General features: G+C 38.1%; 1 protein-coding gene across 14 annotated transcripts in view; it reads left to right on the top strand.

Moving 5' to 3' along the window:
* The window catches only part of LCOR (ligand dependent nuclear receptor corepressor), an 81290-nt gene that overhangs the window by 40736 nt on the left and 18898 nt on the right, over positions 1-21656 (top strand). For 7 of the 14 annotated variants that reach the window (XM_055790174.1, XM_055790150.1, XM_055790157.1 and 4 more), the window contains one exon: positions 8476-8569. Coding sequence is in view for 6 of the 14 variants with exons in the window: in XM_055790190.1 (XP_055646165.1) it covers positions 711-843; positions 5361-5648; positions 8476-8569; positions 11440-12409 (1485 nt within the window). In the remaining 8 variants the exon portion in view is untranslated. Of the gene's footprint in view, positions 1-710; positions 844-5360; positions 5649-7170; positions 7421-8475; positions 8570-11439; positions 21069-21656 lie in introns of those variants that run through there. The other 7 variants (XM_055790115.1, XM_055790107.1, XM_055790133.1 and 4 more) reach the window with 4 other exon arrangements.

Here is a 21656-nt window from a genome sequence, read left to right as displayed (position 1 = left end):
AAGAAATGAGAAAAGGGTTGTGTGTCTGGGGAGGGAAACCAAGTGTTTAGTTTTCATGTTTTTGTAACCATTGTCTTCTCGTTTCTTGAGTTGTATTTAAAATGAGTAATTTCTCCTGGCATCTCACACAATTTAACTATCCTAAAATACGTGGTTTGAAATATTCTTGTAGTAACTCAGTTGCTTCCAGTTGTAAGAGATAGAATGAATTTTAATTCATTACAGATGTTGTAAGCAGCTAATTTAAGATTATTTCTCTTAAAAGTAGCTACTACTGAGCCTTTTCACAAAAGGACCTGTTTGTCGCTAATGCTTGGTCATTTGTTGCTCAGTTTGCATGAACATTGTGTAGAGTAAGGAGAACTTCCTGTGTTTTGCCTTCGACAGTTCTTGCTTGGAACTAAATAATAGCCAAAGAACAAGTGCAAGATGTGAAATTTGCAGCCAAATGTTGTAAAATATCTGTATCTTCTTCTTTATACTGGCCTTTTATTTCCCGTAATGTTATCAAATCTTACAGGCTTCTGCTGCATTTACAACAAGAAAACAGGGCAAAGTACAATGTTCTGGAGCAGTCAAAAATAAGGTTGTCATTTTAATCTGTGCTGAGTGCCTAACAAAGTTTTGAATTTAGTGAACTATTTAATGCTTAAGGAACTTCATTAATTTTGGAGTCAGGAAGATCTTACAAATATTAAATATCTTTGCAGGAACACTTAGTCAGTCTGGATGAGCCAGCCTCGGAAGCTGGACAAGAAGCTCTGCTTAGACAAGAGCAAGCAAAAATCATTCGTTTTGAAAGGCAAGCGGAAGAGTTCCTCAATGCAGTCTTTTACAGAAAAGGTTGGTTTTAATGGGGATGGGGAAATGATATCTCTTGCTGGTCTTTTTGCATGCAATGCAGGTATCAAAGATCTGACGTTCAAGTTGTCATTGTGTGTGCAGTATTTCTCAGTTGTCTAATTTTATATATATATTTATCAAGAGCAAATATTGACTCTCAAATGATGTAGCAATACAACAGTGTGGGCTTGTGTCAGAGGAAGAGAGTGTAACATGTTTAACTCTAAAACAAATCTCTCCATGAGAACACTGGTGTTTTGCACTTTTGGAGGAATGACTCAGTTCTTACCCAGCAGAACTGTTGCCCTGAAACCAATGTTTAGGTGAGAGAGCTGTTTGGAAGAAAGGGCAAGTGGCAGTGGTGGTAGTAGATAGGTAATTTTAATTTATTTTTTTTTTAATGGGATGTGTACTAGTGCAGTTTTTCTTAAAGGTCAGCAGTCTTCTCACTAGGGTCTGTAGTGATTACCTACTCCACCTCTAGCAATCCGCAGTATAAAATATTGTTGGAATAGTGCTAAGGGTGGGGGGGTATATGGAGAATTCAAAATGTGATGAGCAAAGGAATTGGAAAAATCAGTGTTGTAGAATATGCTGAGAGGAATAACAGTAGCTCAATGCTAGAAAATCCTCAAAATCTCTTCTGGAGAGTTATATCAGTTAAACTGTGCTCTTAGGAAGGCACAAAACTCATTTCACTGTTTTCTACCAGTCTGAAAAATGGGAATCCAGAGGTTGCTTCAAAATGCATCCTGAATGGAAGTAGACTGTACTTATCAGTCTAACCCATGTGTGAGAAAATCTGCCAAATCAGTAATTCTGACAGGTCTGCTGGGGGACAATGCAAGGCTTCAGTTTAACGAACTGGTAATTGCTGTAGCCAGTCCTCAGCTCTTCTTCCTAGTGACCAAAATATTTAAAGGTGTTTTAAGCAGATAACAGTATCTTAACCTGTCTTTTATGACTCAAATGAATAAATACAAACTATATGTTGTGATGTACTGCATAAAGTATAGAAGTATGTGGGATGGTAGGAAGGATAGTTATTGCGTTACTACTGATAGCTGAGATTATGCTTTTATTCCAAGTCCTCTTCAGTGTGTGTTTGTTTGGTTTTTTTTTTTCTTTGAAGGTTAAGGTTTCCTTTTGCTTTTAAATTTATCCTATCTCTAAACCTGGAAGGGATTTAAGAAAACAAAAATCTAGAGAAAATACACTTTTTTCCATATTACTGTAGTGGTGAGAGAAAAAATTGCACTTCCATCACTTTCAGTTTGTTTATTAAAGACTTCAATCCCTTTAACATTTTTAGATTTTTATTTATGACCTGCATGTGTGTCTTATTAGAAATGCATACTTTCTTAATTGTTGGAAAACCATTGCCAGCTACTGTAGTATGCCAGTGGGGAGTTTAACACCTTGTCCGTGGTCAGAAGCACAGAATGAAGATAATGAAACCACTTCAGATGTCGAAGAATCTTTGAGAATTTTTTTAATATGCTCTTGCTTTCCTTCCTCTGGCGAGGCTGTGCTTGGTGCAAGAGTAATAAGGGAGGGGAAGAAGCCTGGCAGGAAGTTTCCTTAATAAATCATTGCCAAGCTTGGCTGTATTTAGATTTCTTGAAAGGTTATTCTAATTCGTGCCATTGTCATAAGATCCCCAGGCACTGTCATACCAAAGAGGACACAAGTGGTAGAACTCTGATACTCCTACGTTGTTCAGAGATGCTGGGCTTTCTTGGCTTCATGCCACCCATTAGTTGTGTTTGGGTTGTTTTTTTTTTTTCTTTCCATCCTTATTGCTAGCAACATTTGAGACTGGTATATTGTAGCTCAGGCAGATCAGACAAAATGCAGATGTTCTGTGAGCAGATGCTTGTTGCGCATCAAGGACGTGCACTCATATACTTAACATACGTAGGTAATTAGCAAGATCAGCATACTTCCTGAACAAGTTTACCGTCCATTAATCTTACGTACTTTCTCTCTGCTTTATGCCCACATCACTCTGACTCAGTAATGCTTCTTTCAAATATTCTTACTTTCCAGTGAAAGCAGAGTGGTAGTACCTAGTTGCCTGTTTCCTTTACCTTGTGTCAGGATAGGACCTTCTTTTGATGGTTTAATGAAATCCTACTTTTTTTTTGTTTGATACTGCTCTTTTAAGATTTCAGTGTAGATAAAACACAAAAAAGCTATTAAGGTTTTAAAGCTCTTGAGGTACTGCTTTAGACTCTTTGTAGCCGATAAATATTTGCTGTATTTTTCTTCTCTGAGGACTTCTATGTTTTAGTTAGTTTTATTTTTTTTTTCCAAAAAATATCTAGACATGTAGAGTCAAAATAAACATCTGGTTGACTTCAAGTGATGCTGCAGAAGCACCAGCAAATATTTTCAGCTCGCTTTTGAACAGCTTTAATCCTTAGTGTTCAGGTTTTATATTAAACAAGAAGCCTTTAATGTGCTACGTAACTACCCTTCTGCTTGGAAATTGAGTTTTGTGTCCTAAGTTAGTGAGTTTGTCTTGAGCAGCACTAGAAAGCTCTCGATAGTCACTCTGTGATGATTCTTGAAGTTGTGCATTACAAAGATGCATGGCCATAGACATATGTAGTATTTTCTACCTGAATTTGGAAATGCGTTCAGCTGTAAGCATTACCAAATTGTAGAACATGGGTGCACAGTAAAGTCATGATTTTTCTTCAGAAAACACAGGTGCCATAGAGCTCTGCATTCCTGCCAGCCACCCTTGTATGTGCTACAAGCACATGTTGAATAGTTGGTATCACTGTGATCATGCCATTCGTTTGTGCCCTTCTGGGCTTTCCTAGAGCCTTTCATAGGTCCTTCAGCAAGTTATAGTAGAGAGGTTAGAAAATGGAATAAATGTCACTACAGTGGAAGAAAGCCCCCACGCTTCTCCAGGCTTGTGTCTTTGTGGATAATTTGGGAAGAAAGTGAAGTATAAATGTACCCAAATTTAATTCTTGGCAGCTTCTTAAAACTCCCGCGCCTCAACCTTAGCAACAATAAAACATCCTGTAGATTTTACAAGAAAATGATTACCTATTGACATAAATAGAAGTTTACAGCTATTATACCCCTATAAGAATACGCACGGTGACTGTCTAAGGTCTTAGCTTTAGAAAGCTGTGCTTAGCAGGAAAGAATTTGGGCTTGGTAAGCATTTAAAGCTCAGAATGGTTTTTCATCAAGAGACATAGTAGCTGCTTACTGCTGCTCTCTGATTTGTGGGCAACTCCATGCTCAAACCTTCATGTCAGTCATCCTTTACAGATAACTAAAGCTGGTTTGTTGGATTGATGCACTTTTGACAAAAATGGGGGCAAAAGGCAAATTTAACACTGAAATGTCCCACAGATGATTTTGCTAATGCTTCTAATAGTTCAGTCTCAATAGATTACCTTTCAACCTGGGCAATTTCTTTAAAGAGGAAGTAAACACTTTTCTGTTGTTCCCTTGGAGAGCTGCTTTTAAACATTTGTTGGGTCTTCTACTGCGCAATTTTCTCTGAATGTTTCTTCAGAAATAGAAAATCAAGCCTTTTGAGCCATTTCTGGAGTTGTGTGGTTGTGTTGTTTTGTTTGGGTGAGTGAGTTGGGATTTTGGTTTTTTTTCTGTTTGTTTGTTTGTTTTAAACAAACACAACAAAAAACCAAAATCTGGCCAGAGAATACAATCAGTTTTTGAGGCGAAGTGGCAGGACTTAGCTTCTGTGATTTAGAGTTATGGATTTGATTGGGTTACCCACATCCCCAAATACCTTTGTATTTATACACTATTTCATATAAATAAATTGGAATGTCTACCTGTTCCATTTCACATTTCTTACTAATAGATTTAGCAGCTTTTCTGGAAATACAATTACTTTTCATGTGACACATACTGGTTTTTTGTATATGTGAAAATTCTTTGGGTAATTCCTGATGCTGCATTGATAACAATCATAGAAATGTCAAAAGGAATAGACAGAATGTTATGGAAGACACTTGAACGTTTGATCTTCATGTGAATTATTTTGAAGAATCAGAACTAGAGGGCTTTATTTCTCAGTAAACTTGTAGGGGACTGCTGCAACTTTATTCTCCTTTCTCCCCTTCTGTAGGTGCAGGTAAGTTACTCATTTCTTCCACTGAATAACCTGTTCAGTTTTTTTGGAATGAGCTTCATTACTTGGTGCTTTTCTTCATGGGTCTAGCTCTTCTTTCCATTTCCACACCTCTTAAAGGTCAGATATATCTATATTTGAAAACAAAAGATGAGATTGCATATTTCTCTTAGGAAGTTGTTATTTTTTGGAAGGTTGTACCAGAATTGGTAATGGTTCTTGTTCAGCTGTTCTAAGACTAAAGTACATTTTTCTACAGAAACGATTTTGTCTTTGGCTTTCTTCCCCACCCCACCTCATTTTTATTTTTTTTTAATAAACAATGACTTAATATAAAAGCTGTTTTACTTGAAGTGCTTCCTTAAAAAAAAATCTCTAATATTTACAGACAGTCCTAGGGTCTCTGACCCCAATATTCCCCTAGTGGCCCGTGAGATCATGCAGCGAATGATCCGACAGTTTGCTGCTGAATATACCTCAAAAAATAGCTCTACTCAGGACTCCAGCCAGCCCAATAGCACAAAGAACCAAAGCCTGCTGAAAGCATCTCTGGTCGCCTCCTCTCCCACGGCTGCAACTGCTCAGAACCCTGTGCTCAGCAAACTTCTCATGGCTGACCAAGACTCACCTCTGGACCTTACTGTCAGAAAGTCTCAGTCAGAACCTAGTGAACAAGGTAGGACTCTTATTAGTGTCTTGCATCCTACGGCAATCCGTTAATGGCATTCGTGTTGCAAAACCAGATAATTAGAAAGCTGCACTTCTACATAAAATGTAAAGTGGAAAAGCGGTAGATGTTTTTTACAATAAAATAATGACTAGCTAGGTGTGGCTGGGAGAGAATAGACTTCTTGAAATAATGTAGGCCCATAGACATGAGTGATTCTTCTGAAGAAGGGCAAAGGGGGTGGATATGCTCCAAACTCTGGAGACAACTATGCTGTCCCTTCTTGGAGCTGCAAGAAGCAGTTTGCCAAAATAGACTGTATGCTTGCTGATAAGGCAAGTTCACATGGTCATGAAAACCATAATGTTGTCTCCTTTCTGAAGATGAGTACCCAGTCTGACCGAAGGACTGATTGATTTTCTTTCTGGTCATAGTGTGAAAACAGTATCTTTTAAAAAGTCTGTAAGAAATTGCTTTGTGTGAAGGCTGAAAAATGATACCCATGAACCGTAGAAAACTTCCAGGTTTATGCGTTTGGAAGGAATGTCTCTTTTCTACCTTAAAAATAGACTTGTTCTGCTCAGCACAGATTGAATAACTTGTAACAGTGTTGCAGAGCCTGTTTTAATATGAAAACCTTGTTTTCCATCACAAATGTTTTTTTTAACAAGCAAATTCTGTGTGTCTATAGTATGGATTGGGGTTTTTTCTGAAACTGTTGAATAGAGGTTATAAGTGTATCGTACCAATAGGATTAAAATTAGCCCCTTTACCCTTCTTTAGAAATGTGTGTCTGAAATCATTCTATCAAATACAAAGAGGCTGTCCATCCTCAAGTGGAAACGGTGCCTTTAAAAACACAAGCCTTTTGCTAGCTCTACACATCTATAGGTATCCCTTTATTCTTTGAACTTGGGTTTATGAAGTCTTTTGTAAAAAGGTTAATTTTATGTGTCCAACAATATGCAGCTTGGGCATCTGGACACTTATTGCATATCGAGTACTTACTGAAAGTTGTCATCACACATCAGTTACAAAGGACCTGTACATTTAGCTGACAGGCATTTGTTTCTAGCAAATTTTAGAAATGTATTTCATGAGTGTCCTTTGCATTTACGGTTATAAACGTTAAACTGTTCTCATTGTGAAGCTTTTTGCTGAAAGAGAGAGGGAAAGAATCAGTTCTGCTGCTTTTTTTTTTTTTTTTTTTTTTTAATTGGAGGATTGTATGGTGAAGAAGAAAGCATATACATGAACTTTTTTTTAGCTACCATGTGACGAAAAAGCTATAAGATCATTTATAATGTTCATAACACTTGTGGAATTAGAACATGTGCATATTAACTTACAGAGTAATCTGTTTGGTGTAATTTTTTTCCAATTTACGTTTAAAGTAATTGGGAAGAGATTTTGTCGAACTGGTTAGGGAGAGATTTAAGAGGCTGTCATAAAAGACTGCTAGTGGTGCTTATTGTTGTATTTCTTTCTAGTGGGTTAAGAGGAACCCAGCTAGTTGTAAACTTTTCCACAGGGTATGAGGCTGACCCTACTTGCCCTTGGAGACTTCTAGGTCATAATGACCCTTCTGACGGAGGAAGTGTGGATGCAGTGCTCTGGCAGCAGCCTGTGCTGTTCAGTATAGCCTCTTGAAAAGGAGGTGCTACTTGATCCAGTCTGTGTATTTTGTGGCCACATAAGTGTTGTTCAAAAGGAAAATCGAATTCTCTGCTTAAGTTTGGGTTATGGTGTGTTCCCAAATGCAGTGGGTGGAACAGCTTTCTGTAAGTTAATTCTAGTTCACTGTTTATCATGTTTTTTCTCCATATGTCAAATGAGAACTTTAAGCAATATGAAGCCATCTTACATTGTTCTTGTGTTGGGTGGTATTTACTTGATTAGATGGAATGAGCAAGGAGCTCTGAAATGTCTCTAGTTTACCTTACCAACAGGTTTCATTTATCTTTGCCTCAGAAATTCCTTGTTTCAAAGCTTCCAGAAGCCATGCTGCTTCTATGACAATGTTGCCCTTTTTAAAATGACCAGAATTTCAGGTGGTTTCAGTACACTGGGAGCAAGGCTTTTCTAGCAAAAAGTGCTCCCTTTTCAGTTGCCTAGAAATGCAGAGTTATGTAAGGGCTTGCAGAGAAGCATGGGTGAGCATGAGGAAGTGCCATTAGTGAGAATGGAAGAAGCAGTCTAACAGGAAAAACAATCTGGTGAATGGAAGAAGAGAGGGAGTAAAATAGCACAATAGAGAGGGGAAAGGCAGCAGCTTTGCCAGTAGGAACCCATTGGAGACACGGAAAAAAAGATCAGGCTAGCTGCCAGGTGAGGAGGAGTCTCACATTTATGTGTGTGTGTGTGTTCATTTGAAAATTAGTTTCCAATATGAAATTCTCTGTGAATTTTCCTATGGAGATTTGTATTTAAAAAAACAACAAAAAAATTCAAATACTGGCTTAAAGCCCTCCTTTAAGAGGGGGGATATCTCAGGAATTTGAAGATTGTCTCATTTCGGGACCACTGAGGGTTAATGTGATAGGCTGTGATGTATCCTGAACTGTCATTTGTAGGTCATCTTTTATTCTCTGACTCTTGTAACAGGTGCACTTTGAATTTTGCTGATTTTTCTTGTGACTTCTGAGGACTATGTTGAAGTCACTTGTAAGCCAAATTGCAAGCAAACAAATCCAAGCCTTGGTTTGTTTAAAAATAAAATAAAATAGAAAATGCTGTGTGCTAAATATGACTTTAGCCTAAAGGACTTATTTTGTCAAGGGACAACGTGACTGATCCTGCCTCTTCAAACACTGAAGTCATTCTTCTGTCTCTACAGACGGTGTGCTTGATTTATCCACTAAGAAGAGTCCTTGTGCTGGCAGCACCTCTCTGAGTCATTCTCCAGGGTGCTCCAGTACTCCAGGAAATGGGTAAGAGAAAGCAACTTACTATGACCTTTTAAAACTGTCTTTTACTAAACATGTGTGCTTATCTCCTGTTAATTTTTACTTACTTTTGGTGTTAACCCTTTGGAGTAATGTGTTTTTCAACTTGTACATTTGGCAAATACCTTCACCTCACCGCCAAATAAGAGTTGTTGCAAACTGAGACAGGTTTAACTTGCAGTTAAGAGCTCTGGTAATCTGTTATTTTGGCCAATTTAGCATTTGGCCAAAGATCCTTCTATTACCTGCTTCTTGGGTTTAGTGGTAAGTGATGCCTGTGGAGATGCAAGTTCAGTTAAATTTATGGAGTCTTAGAGGATTTGCAATACAATTTAGACTTCATTTCACTTAGGAGAAAGTTAGCTAACAGGGAAGTTTATTTCAGAGGTAGCAATTATTTGGGTGATGAACCAAGCTGAATTAGATTTGAATCACTGCATGCTCTTTGTTAATATTTCCTACCATAAATTACAACTTAAAAAAAGAAAAGCAGCCAGAGGAGGAAGTCTGGTAGTTCAGAAAACTTCAAATATGGCTTTTTGGATTTGTGATTGTACTGTAGCACTGAATGAGGGTTTCTTGTTTGTTTTATTTTGTTTTCTTTTTTAAATAAAATCTGTGGCGTACTACTCTTGCTTAATTAGTTCAAGATGTGAAAGAATGTTAGATCACAAAATTTCTTTTAGGTTTCATATTTCTAATGGTCACCATTTGCATACATTTAGAAACCCTTTACTCTTAGTTAGGATTGAATTGTGCTGGAGAGGCTGACTGGGAGTAAGAGGGATTTTGGGTGTTGATGGCAAAATTTTACCTTGAAGCTGCTTGGAAGAAGTAATTTTTTTAGTGAAGTACAGAAACAATACATGGTTTAAACTGCTATTTAAATGTTGGATTAATCTTTACAATAGCCTTTGAAAAACTTGAAATTTTAAACTAACAACCCACCACCACCACCAATCCCATGTACTGCTAACAGCTGATTTAACTTCTGCTTTTCGCTTTGGGAAAAATATTACTGTCTCAAATTTCTCTTGTCAAGATTACTTTTCCATTTAATATTTCTATTAATAAGACACTTCAATCTTTGTTTAAAAGTTAGCCTTCATACTTCTTCACAATTCTTTAGCATAAACCTTCCCTACCAGCTCTTCTCTTTCAATTCTGAACAAGTTATTTCCAGCTTTATTTTCCTAGCAAGGCAGCAGAAGCCACTGGGGCTCTGTATTGTTTGTTACCTTGTTTGTGTATTAAGTAAGGGCCGAAGTCCAACACACAGGGATGACAGGGCCAGCATCTGGCACCGTCCTGATCAGTTCTGTAGATCCAGGGAGGATGCGGCATGCTGACACCTGTGGTTACTTGTACAGGTGTGTGGTACGTGGGGGTGACTGCAGTCTGTCTAGCTTCCATGAAATCAGGTGTGACCCTCTGTCCTAGTTAGCTGCCAATATGACCTTTATTTAGGCGTAGAATCACTGGTGCACATTCTGATGCTGATACATGCTGTAGGAGGGGCATAGAATGCACATTGCTTGAGAGAGTTCTCTGGAAGAGCAAAATTGCATTCATTTCTCTGGAATTTGTTCTGAATCCTTGTTGACTCTTGTTACCCACTTCAACTGTGACCTGTTCCATCCTGGAGAGAAGCTAGCAGCATATGTATCAAGCACTGTGTGTGTTATGTGCCAGATCCTTTCAGTGGATGTCTTTTCTCTAAAGACTTTTTTTTTAAATCCAAATGTCACGTTAAAAAGAATAATGTAGCTTTTTCAGTAGGACATATCCTATCCTTAAATAATGCTGACTAAGAGGGCTTTACACCAATATAATGTCCCAGAGCATTAAAGTAGAATTGCTTACTAGTCTCTTTGTTAATCTGTATGTTGAATGTGGAAAGGTTTGGGGGTGATTTTGAAACCAGTGTGACTTAGTGACTACAGGGGGCTAAGCAAGCAAGCAAAACATTAAAATATACGTGTTTATCTGCAGTAGTAGTACTTTGTGTCCTAGAAAGAACACTTGTGACAAAAGGAAAATGGTAAAAATACATACTGCTTTTTTAACCCTTGATCTGGATGACAGTTGGAACAGATCTTTTTTTTTTTTTTTATGATTTTTTTTTTCCTAGCTATGCTATATATCAAAAGAGAATCAGGGACATGTATGTTTGCAATTAGTTATTAAGAGAGCAATTTGGTAAGTCTAGTGTAATGCAGTGTTTTTCTCTGTGATCTGCAGTATCCCAGCTTTCATATTTGGTGCTTAATGAAAGTCAAGCAAATACTCTCGAGGCCTGCTAAGCATTTTTTTTTTTTATCCTGAGCAGCAAATCTTCAATATGATGTAAGCGGACACCATCCAAGGTTTCCACCTATGTGTAGATACTGCAGGTGGCCGTCATATTTGCATGTTGAATATGTTGCACTTTGGCTTACTCTTTTATTACTGTACTTGTTTAGTGGTAACGTCACACCAGTAACACAGTTGTGTGTAGATCTATGGCGATTGATTACTACTTTGTAATTAAGGTGCTATTTTCAGACGCTTGCGCGAAGTCTTTTCTACTCCGAGAATTTGTGAACCCAACCAGAGACCAGCCAACAGGTTTCATTTTTCTTTGCCCAAAAAGCTTCTCTTTTTTTGTGAACAAGTTTTAAAACTGACTGATGCTGAGACTTTAAAAAAAAATAAATTAAAATAATAAAATAAAATAAAAAAAATTTAGAGAAAAATAAATAACACAAAAAGTGATGTTACCCAAGCAAGGCCTTCTAATAAAGGAGTGGCCCCCTCACCCATCCCTCCCTACCTGTGCAAGTCCTGCTCACATCAGTTTCCTTCCATCCAATTAGGCGACCTGGGAGACCCAGCCAGCACCATCCGGAGGGACTACAGAGTGGTGATGGGGTACCTCCAAGAAGCTTGCAGGATGGAACCAGGGAAGGTTATGGCCACTCCACATCTCTTAAAGTACCACTGGCTCGATCACTCCAGATTAGTGAAGAACTGCTGAGCAGAAACCAGTTTTCTACGGCTGCCAGCCATGGGCCATCTGGACTACAGAATCATGGACAGCACTTAATATTATCCAGGGAGGCTTCTTGGGCAAAACCACACTACGAATTCAATTTCAGCCGCATGAAATTCAGGGGAAATGGTGCACTCAGCAACATCAGTGACCTTCCTTTTCTTACAGAAAACTCTGCCTTTCAAAAAATGGCACTTCAAACTAAACAGGATGGGAAAAAGGACGTGAGCCATTCATCTCCTGTGGATTTAAAGATACCACAAGTTCGAGGCATGGACCTTTCATGGGAGTCCCGCACTGGCGACCAGTACAGCTATAGCTCTTTGGTAATGGGTTCACAAACGGAGAGCGCGCTTAGCAAAAAGTTAAGGGCTATCCTTCCAAAACAAAACAGGCGAAGTTTGCTGGATGCTGGACCAGATTCCTGGGGCTCAGATGCTGAGCAGTCTACCTCTGGACAGCCATATCCCACCTCAGATCAAGAGGGAGATCCTGGCTCCAAGCAACCTAGGAAGAAAAGAGGGAGATACAGACAGTACAACAGCGAGATACTGGAGGAAGCAATCTCTGTGGTTATGAGCGGGAAAATGAGTGTTTCCAAAGCTCAGAGTATTTATGGGATCCCCCACAGTACACTGGAGTACAAAGTTAAAGAGAGGCTGGGCACTTTGAAAAACCCTCCAAAGAAAAAAATGAAATTAATGAGGTCGGAGGGACAGGATGTTTCAGTAAAGATTGAATTAGATCCCCAGGGAGAAGCAGCACAAAGTGCGAATGAATTGAAAGATGAGTAGGGATGTTGTAGAGTGCCAATTACTTTGCAAACTGGGTGAGCACTACTGCATAGTTCAACCACCACTGAGCGCACCTGATTCTCCTATTTACTGCAATGCTCTTTCCTTTGCAGTTTAGCATAGACTTGTGTGGACGCAGGTGAAAGGTGTGCTCTGAATGTCACATTTGTAAATTTTTCTAACCTGGTATGGTGCAGTTTCCCTCCTTCACCTGCCCACTACCACCTTTTTTTTCCTTTTTTTTTTGGGTTGGTCCCCACCCCCCACCCCCCCTTTTTGTTTTTTTCTTTTGCCTTTTGCTTGTTTCTCTGTAATAGAGAGTTGAGTTACCTCACAAAGAATGCAGATCTGTGGAAGTGGACATCTTGCCTGTAGAGCCTGCCTGAACTTCTGGTATTGGATTTTTGGTGTCTGCCTTTCTATAGAAATAAGTCCACTTTGTTAAACTGATACTCTCCTAAAACCAGGCATTTTTTTGAATGAGAATCAGACTGTCATTCTTCAAAATGTTTTGGAAATCTTTTTCCTCCTCCTTTTCTTTGATCCAGTTGATTGAAAGATTTAAGCTAAATCAAGTTATTTAGGAATGGTACCTCTCTTGAACTCAGAGATTTGTTTATTAGATGGATAATCAGTTGGGTCTGATTAGGCTCTCCACTATTTTCTTTCCAAATTAAATATACTTAACCATTCACTGCCTGCTTAGTGCTCACCCGGAGGGGAGGGGAGGGAAAAACGTACATACACTACCTTCAGAATATGTCAGTTAATTATTTGTAACACTACCTTCACTGTAATTTTGTTTGATGTTTTTGAAGGGTGATATTTAGACTCACCTGCTTGAGGATGTAGCCTTATCTCACGGAAGACAAGCTTCTCACAGTCAGGAGCAGTCAGGGTACACTAAATGATGTATTAGGGTATGCCTCATTATAACAGAACTATGGTTCTTTGTGACCTTTATGCTTTTTACAGACTTGATTCTGAGTTTACTAAACTATGTGGTTCCAACAACTAGTTTAAACGACTCTAATCTGGGGAAGGGGGATTTGTGTAACAAACTACTGTGATATTGCAAAAAAGAAAAAAAAAAAAAAAAGAAAAAAAGCCCACAAAACAGTGATTTCAAACGTTACAACCTCAGTAGTCTGCCCAAATATCCACATTAGTGAAGGAGCTTGTTAATGTTCAGGGAAGAAGTAAAACACTGGTAGCCTGATCTAATTCAGGTTCTGCATCATATCTATCTGAAATACTGTCAGGGTCGAACACTCAATGAATGGGTGTTTCCTTTTTAAATATTACAGTTGCCAGTAGCAGGATTTAATCTAAGTCCTGCTTTTTTGTTGTTGTTTTTATTTAATCTATTTTGATAGTGGTTTAGCACATGCTAGAATAAACATTTAAACACCGTAAAAGCACTCCGTAAACCACAATTCCAGTTTTTTCAATATGATGATATTGTTATGATTATATGGAGTTCCAGGATAAGTTTTGTACAGAACCTTTATCTTTGATACTTTCTGCAGGAGTGGTCAGTAACTAGGTGGAGCTTACTGGACTTACCACAGAATGACCAAATCAGAATTGCTGGTTCTTCAGGTAGAAACAATTTGGTCTTAATCTGTGCAAAAGGTAGATAGAATTACCTTTTTTTTTTTTTTTTTTTTTTTTTTTTTTCCCATTTGCACAACCAAAAGAAACATTGCAGTTTTTGTGTGAGAGCATTAAGTGATGTCAGTGACTGAAAGTGGTTTCTCAAAGTTCATGGGAGGGTGGCCTAGATAGCCCTAGGGATGCTGAATGACTTCTGGAACAGTTGATTCTATTAGCCTCTCCCCCTCCCCAGCAACTTCATATTTTCAAAGGTTAGGCACACCATTGCTGTCGTTTTAAATATGCACTGCTCATTCTTAAAACAGACTGGGCATTTGGCCCCAAGTACACTTTGGTTTTGTTTACTTAATATGTTTTAGTACTCAAAATCCTGGTTCCTCATAGCTCTGTAGTTGTCATCTTGGCATTTAAAGCAGTTTAAGCTCAGTAGCAGTATATAAACTCTGCAATACGTTCCAGTTTAGCTGGTGATTGCAATAAAGGCGCAGTTAAACGTGTGGTTTCATCTGCTGTTGGAGGTTATGGTAGAAAGTTTGCTGCAAGATTAAAAAAAAAAAAAATTAACACAGTTTTACTGTTCAGAGAGGTTTAACCTTTTGCAGTTGTCTTTATTTAAGCAACGAGTTGAGTTTTCTAAAACTTGTCCCTGTAGTGTATGTGAAGTGCTCATTTTACTAACCTAAATATTTTGTATGTGTATGTTTAAGTGGGTGACAATCGTGCAGCAGAAAAATGGTGTGCCTACCCTTTAATGCTGCAGTTTTAAAAAAGAATTTGTCTTGTCATTTCAGACTGTAGGCTAAGAATTGTAAATAGATAGTGAGAAGTTGAGTACTCTTTATTTGCTTTGGTTAGAAAGTGGATTTTTTAAAAAGAAAACCAACAACAAACCAAACACGTAACTTTCTCAGTTTAAATGTCCTGAGACCTGAAGATTGTAATACTCATGTCTGCAAAGCTTTTAAACACAACACTTGATCTGTGATAACTTAATATTCAGGTAATCTTTCTTTTTCGAGAAGCTTTTGAACAACCATATTTCCTCCAAAGGTCTCTGTTTAAAAAGGAAAAAAAAGAAAAAAATTGTAGATTATTTTTTAAGCACTAATTGCATTACGTTGGTAACTGCAATATGAAATAGCCATTATTGTTTTGTGAAGCATGGTTGAGATTAGTTAGTGGTCCCTTTTTAAAATTTCATGAGCCTCTCAAAAAATAAAAACAAATTTAAAAAAAAGCTGCTGAATATTCAAAAGATATATATTTTACCTTATTGTAGGTTTTGTAAATTTAGTCTGTAATATTCAGGTGCACCTTTTAATGTTACCTTTTTGTTTCAAACTCCCATCTAATGTATTTTCTCTGAGGTGATTCATCACGTAAGACTAGTATCACTCTTAAGTGCTGCAGTGATCACTAATGTTTTGTTTCATTTTTCACTACATACTTTTACAGGCGCTTTCAGTGTAGCTAACTAGTAGTATTTGGGATCATTTTAAATATATGATTGGAATTAATGTTTGTCCATTAGCATGCTTAATTTTCTGCTGACCAGCAGTTTGCATGGCCAAAATCCCTGGTTGACCATATTTTGGTGTGGGAAAGTGTGGTTCACTGCTGTCTTTGTAACAAAAGCCTTGTTTCTCATGTTATTTCTGGTAAGTGGATGCTTATGTTACTTGGATCACTTGGACAGGAGAGAAGGTTTAGAATCTTTCTCCTGCTGCTATTTGAGATTGCATTAACGTGTAACATAGACAAACTGCAACCCTGTGACAAACTGCAACCCTGTAGAAATCGAAATGTCATTAGGAGGAGGCCTTTCGGGTTTTTTTCGTCACTAGTTTTCTCTTATTCCCGAGAATGTCCATCCGATGTAGTTATTGGACTTAACAGTATTGTTGTGTACTACGTTGATGTAGCTGAAAAAGCCTGACAGCAAGAAACTGTGAATAATATTTGTGGCAGTCTCTGAAAACTAGTTTTTCAGTCCAAGTATCATGAAGGAGAATCCCTCTCCCCTACCCCATCCTAGAAAAGTAATTTTATATTTTGTGTGTATAAAGTTTTAAGAATCAAGTTTCATATTGTACTGAAGTTTAGGTGTCGCTTGGTAAATCTTTGCTGCAGCATATAATTGAAGATGAGTAAGGCTTAGTGTGGTAGGGGTCCTGGTGTGGAGTTAATTATCGTACAGTTCTGGTGAGAAAGCCCAACATGTATGAAATGTGTCCCTTTTTTTTTTTTTATTTGGACTTGTAAGATGTAAAAGTGCTTTTTTAGAACTCTGACCTATTACAAACTATTACCTCACTTTCAGCCAGCTGGATCCTCATTCCACAGTGTTGTAGGCATTATTGTGGCCGTAATGCTTGAGTACAGCTATAGAGTTGAACGTTTCTGGTTATATATTGTAGGGATGCGTTTCTGGACTCGTTTTAATTTCTGTCAAAATATACTTTTATTTTCCAGTCATTCCCTGATTTTTTTTTTAAAGGCTCAAGACAATTTCCGTTAGAATTTCTCATTTTTTCCCTGTTGCACAGGAGAAGTTGTTGCATAAGCAATACAGGTATGCCCTTAATTTCTCCTTGTTGCAGAACTCATAATTTGATGCGTGTATTACCAACCCTATTGCTAGACCTGAAGTCAAACTCTGAGTTTTCATGGCAATTGGAAAACAAATGATTTTTAACAATGTAGGTGTACAGGTAGAATAGTGCCCCTAATAAGGGATCACATTCAGCTTCGGTGTTCTCATGCAGTTCCTGTACCACCTTTTTTGTAGAGCTTTGCAGTGCTCAAGGGTATTCCTAAACATGGGAGGCAACTGCCCATGTGTTTATAGACCAGTTAAGAGAAGACAAGGAATGGTCTGTGCTTTGTCTTGTGGCAGGCCGACATCTGAGTCTAAATATTTCTTTCATGGAAACCTGAGAGTACATTGCCTTCCCCTGGAGATTCGCAGGAGCTGGCAAAGCGATTCAGGGGCTTTAGGGTTGAGTAAGCTTTGTGTAGATTGGAACAACTTTTAAATTGCGGTTGAATTGCTTTTTGTATCATCTGCAACAATTGGTATACAGGCAAAACTGGAATTACCATGTGTTTCTTTCCAGTTTACTTTGAAGTAATGCTCTTAAGATGTCCTTGAGTCTTACAAGAAGAACATAGTGTCCGAGGAGTGCAGGGAACACTGTGCTGTTCCCTTTTTTCTCAAAAACAGTGTGGCTACATCTGTAATGTAAAGAGCTCTTTCTTCAGTGAAGACAAAATTTTAACACTTCAGTGTAAGAATGCATAGACTTGTTGCAGTCCAAACTGTTACGAAGGCAAAATTATTAACCTGTACTGAAAGCTTTGTCACAATAGTTTAAATAGCTTAAGTTCTCTGCCAAATGTTAGAGGTAGAAGGGAGGTGGTTTCCCTCATATTCATGAGGATCAGAAACTTCTAGGTTTTCCTCACAAACGTTTCAGAAACTAAATGTAATTGCAGTCTAGGTCAATGTTGCTTTTTCTTGGCACCAGTAGATAATGTTGACTAATCTAGGTTTAAAAAGCTGTACCTAAAAAAAAAATACTGTTTTGAGGCTAGTTTTGGTACTATAATTTCCACTTGATCTCGAATTATATTGGAAACTCAGTAATGAAAACCATCAGAAACCTGAAAATGTGTGCTGCTAGTTATACGCAGTTCTGATGGATGTAGCAAATAAAATAGGCACTGCAGTTACTCATTTCAAATTACCTAGTGGATAAATACGATGTACTGTGATGATCACCAAGCAGAGAGATATTGTGGACTCAAAGTGATCTGTAGATCCACTCCACATGTACCAGAAAAACCTGTTAAGTAGTTACAGCATTCCAGTGTCCATCTCTCTCCCTTTCTCCTGTTCTTGCTTTGGTTGGGGCCAAGTCTCTATACTAGTGTTACAGCAGCAGTTTTGGACTTCATGTCCTATCGATTTATGCCTATATTCAGGTATTGTCATGAAAACCTTCATATTAAGAGAGCTTTATTTAATCCTCGCAAAATTCTCTTAGCCCAGTTGCAAAATCAGTTTTCCTGGGCAACGTATTTGGAGGAGGGATTTTTTCGGCCTGTCCAGGGCATTTCATTCACCTTCTCAGAAACAAGCATCCCCTCCCTTGCCCCTGTGCTTGTCTCTACTGAATTGGTAAGTATAATTTAGAAGGACTCAAGATGATAACTCTACCTTATGGAGCAGGGATTAGGACACAGACTTCATTCTGACTGGAACAGGAAAAGTTAATATCAGAAAACAATTTATATAGTCATCACCTAGTACAGTCTAACAATGCTTTTTCCTGCTTGGAAGTAATGAGGACATTACTACAGCTACTAATACAGTTTACCAACTACTTGGTGCTACATTTCTAAATTATTTTTGCAGATAATATTTTTTACGCCTGCGTGAAAGCATGTAAACTTTACTCTCACTATAAAAAGCACTTGTCTGACCTATTCTAAAGTACCAGAAAAGGGATAAGTAACTGCAGCACTTTTTCTGTTACAATGCCAGAGTCTTAATTAAATCTGGTCTTCAGGTTATGAGATATATTAAACGTACAATCTAGGATCATTAACGGCTTTTCAGGTCAGATCAGAAGTTCTCTTGGGAGACTAATCTGTCTTTTAAAGACTAATACAACAAAATATTCTCAAGTTCAGGCAGGGGATGTATATATACATGCCTGATATTTTTAACTATTCATTTCAATAGGCCATTTCAGGGCTTGATATTTGGAATCTGGGATGATGGGTAGGGAAAGGGAAGTTTCCCAAACTGAAAAATCATTTTGGACCATTGTTTAATGTTCAGTTTGAAAACTGTATCATGAGAAAAATGGGTAGGGATTCTTTCTCCCTTATGCCTTCAGGGAATGAGTAGTATTTAGAATCTCTGGCTGAAATTCAAGCCTTTTTACCATGTAAATTTTTAATATAAACTCATTGACATGCTTTTTACATCTGAGGACTGAAAATGGATCTTAATGTTTAAGTTGTGGAATGGTATATTTCTTAAATGAAGGGGGAACATTAAAAAAATAGATTAGAATACCAGCATTAGTGAGCTTAAGGAATTTTAGTATGTAATAGCAAAGTATAGCAAAGTATTTGATTAAAAAAATTAATCTTGAATTGCTAGTCTGTAACTAGGTGCATTCTAATTTAGCAGGTGAATATTCTTTACTTACCGATATATGATGGGCTTTTTGCAAATAGAAACCTTTATCTGAGTCCCATGTGTTGCTTGTACTGATGGGATGTATGCTTACAGCAGCTTACTGCTGCTTTAAAATGTATAAAATATGTTTTGAGTGTTTGCTCATAACTCTTTCTAACCTCCACTTGTTAAATTGTCAGACATTGGTATTTTATCAGTCCGCAATGTAAGTTTAAACTAATGTTCTTAGGAATCCAACTTGTACACACACTGTTTAAAAACCCTCAGGGACAGTTTACACACTATCCTCACTCAATTCAGGTACTTGTACTCTCTTCTTAAACCTAGCAGTGACTTGTATTTTGTTTTGCTTTTCTTTTGACGTGCTGATAGCACATCCTTGATGAATGTCAACTTAAAACTCAGTTCAGGTATCCAGGTATAACTCAGCCAAACGGATTTTAAAGCTGCATATTTACTCTCCAGCACACAGTGCCTCAGACACTTATAGTGGCATTCTGTATATTCAGTTATTACTACTGAGCAGATCGCGTGGGGGTTCCTGGTATGTATTGTAAGAAATTCCTATGTATATTATATAATATGTATTATATTATATACATATATAGTATATATGTTATCTTAAACTTATATATTTTAAATGCCACTACTAGCCAGCGCAGCTAAAAGTGAAATACATTCCCAACTGCTTCTGCGAACGGCAGAGGCAGCATCTTAACGTGGCTCTTGCTTCTCTCTCACCATAACTACTTCTAACCTCAAGCACGGGTCCTTGGCTGTCTGACCTCTACACTCTAGTTATGCAATGTCCTTAGAGAATTCTGTGCACTGGCCACTGTGATGGAAACCAATGGGCCGGGAGTGCTTTGAGTTTATTAGTAATTGTTCTGCCAAAGTTGGTGTTCGTATGACAAGCGTGTAAACCTGTCAGATAATCAGCAGAGGTCCAAGTCGGTAACGGTGTACGTCATGGCTTCCACCTAACGGTAGGACCAGACCCTCAGCAGGTGTCTCCTCTCAAATACCGAGCTCTAACTCAGAACGTGTTGGCACTTAACATCTGTAGTGGCGGGCCCCTGTGCTGTGCTCGCGAGGAGGTGAAACTTTAAAGTAAAATCTGCTGTTCTGCTTTTGCAGTGATCTGTTGGCAGTTGCAAGTCAGCAACACCTCTGCTTCATTATTTGACACTTTACATCTAAAAAGTCTTCTCTTTCTATTTATGTAACCCATAGTCTTTGAAGAGTATGGAAAATGGCATTTCTCTCTGACCTCTAGAAGTTCAAGTGTCATGGGAAAAAAAACAGGAACCCCCCCCTCCCCTTTACTCTTATGGACCTCATTTCAATATACTGTTTACAGTTTGACGGAATTGTATAATTTAATATTTCTCTTGTACTGTAGTTTATATTTATTTACAGATTTTTTTTGTACTGTGTGATTTGAATTTTTTGTTCCTTGCTATGATCAATGTTTTATGTAGTAGAGCACTTATGATCACAAATTAAGGTTTTTGGTTTGATTGCACTACATTAATTTTTTTTAATGCAGTTCTGATTTTTTGACTGGACTAAATAAGCTGTGTCTTAATGTATGTGATAAGTACTTTTAAATTTTTATTTCATGTGGTCCATTTATTTTTTGCATTGTATGTCAAAGCGCTAATTCTCTTGTTGTGCATGTGTAAGATTTAATGGCTCCATTGTATTATTTGACCATGTCATTTTGGAAACACATTCCCAGCTGTAACGTTGTGTATGGTAGTTTTCACTGGATGCTAGACTTTTCAAAACCACTATTCTTCTAATAAATTTTGTTGTGAAAAACTTTAAGGGGTTCTAATTCTGTTGTTTCTAGTGTGCTTTCTAAATGTCTGCACTAATGCGGAATGCAAACTGTCACAAACTGAGAGGAGCAGGGGAGGAAGTGAAAATAGAAGGTAAAGCAAACTCTGGCCGAAGGATTGAGCTTCAGAGTCTCCGAACTCTGTTTGGTTCTTGTCCTAAATAGGATTGGCAATTAAAGCTGCTCTAGGAGCAGGGTCGGGAATACATGTGAAAGCTGAAACGCGGTCTCGTGAACTCCCGTACTCTAATTTGCTCTTCCCTACTGGCCACCTTAATTTCTTTGATGGTAAATAATTTATCTGGTGAAGAACAAACAGTCTCTCAGGAAAGGGGGTGAAAGAGCGATGTAGGCTTGTTCATTGAGCACTTAGTAGTGAGTCAAGGTAGGAAGGGTGGTGATAAAAGCCTGGCTGGGAACCCTGGCTGTTGCCTGGCGGGTTCGGTTTGGCTGGTCCCTTGGGTTTCATGGTGGAGCAGTGCTTTTTTGAGCAGCTGGGTCGTGTACTGTAGAGGACGGGACCAGGCTGAGGGAGGTTGCTTAGCTGCGTGCTTGCACCAGTAGGCACTGGTGTT

The sequence above is a fragment of the Falco peregrinus genome, chromosome 1 (genome assembly GCF_023634155.1).
Source record: "Falco peregrinus isolate bFalPer1 chromosome 1, bFalPer1.pri, whole genome shotgun sequence".
NCBI classification, from domain to species: Eukaryota; Metazoa; Chordata; class Aves; order Falconiformes; family Falconidae; genus Falco; species Falco peregrinus.
This window is presented reverse-complemented; position numbering and strand designations above follow the sequence as displayed.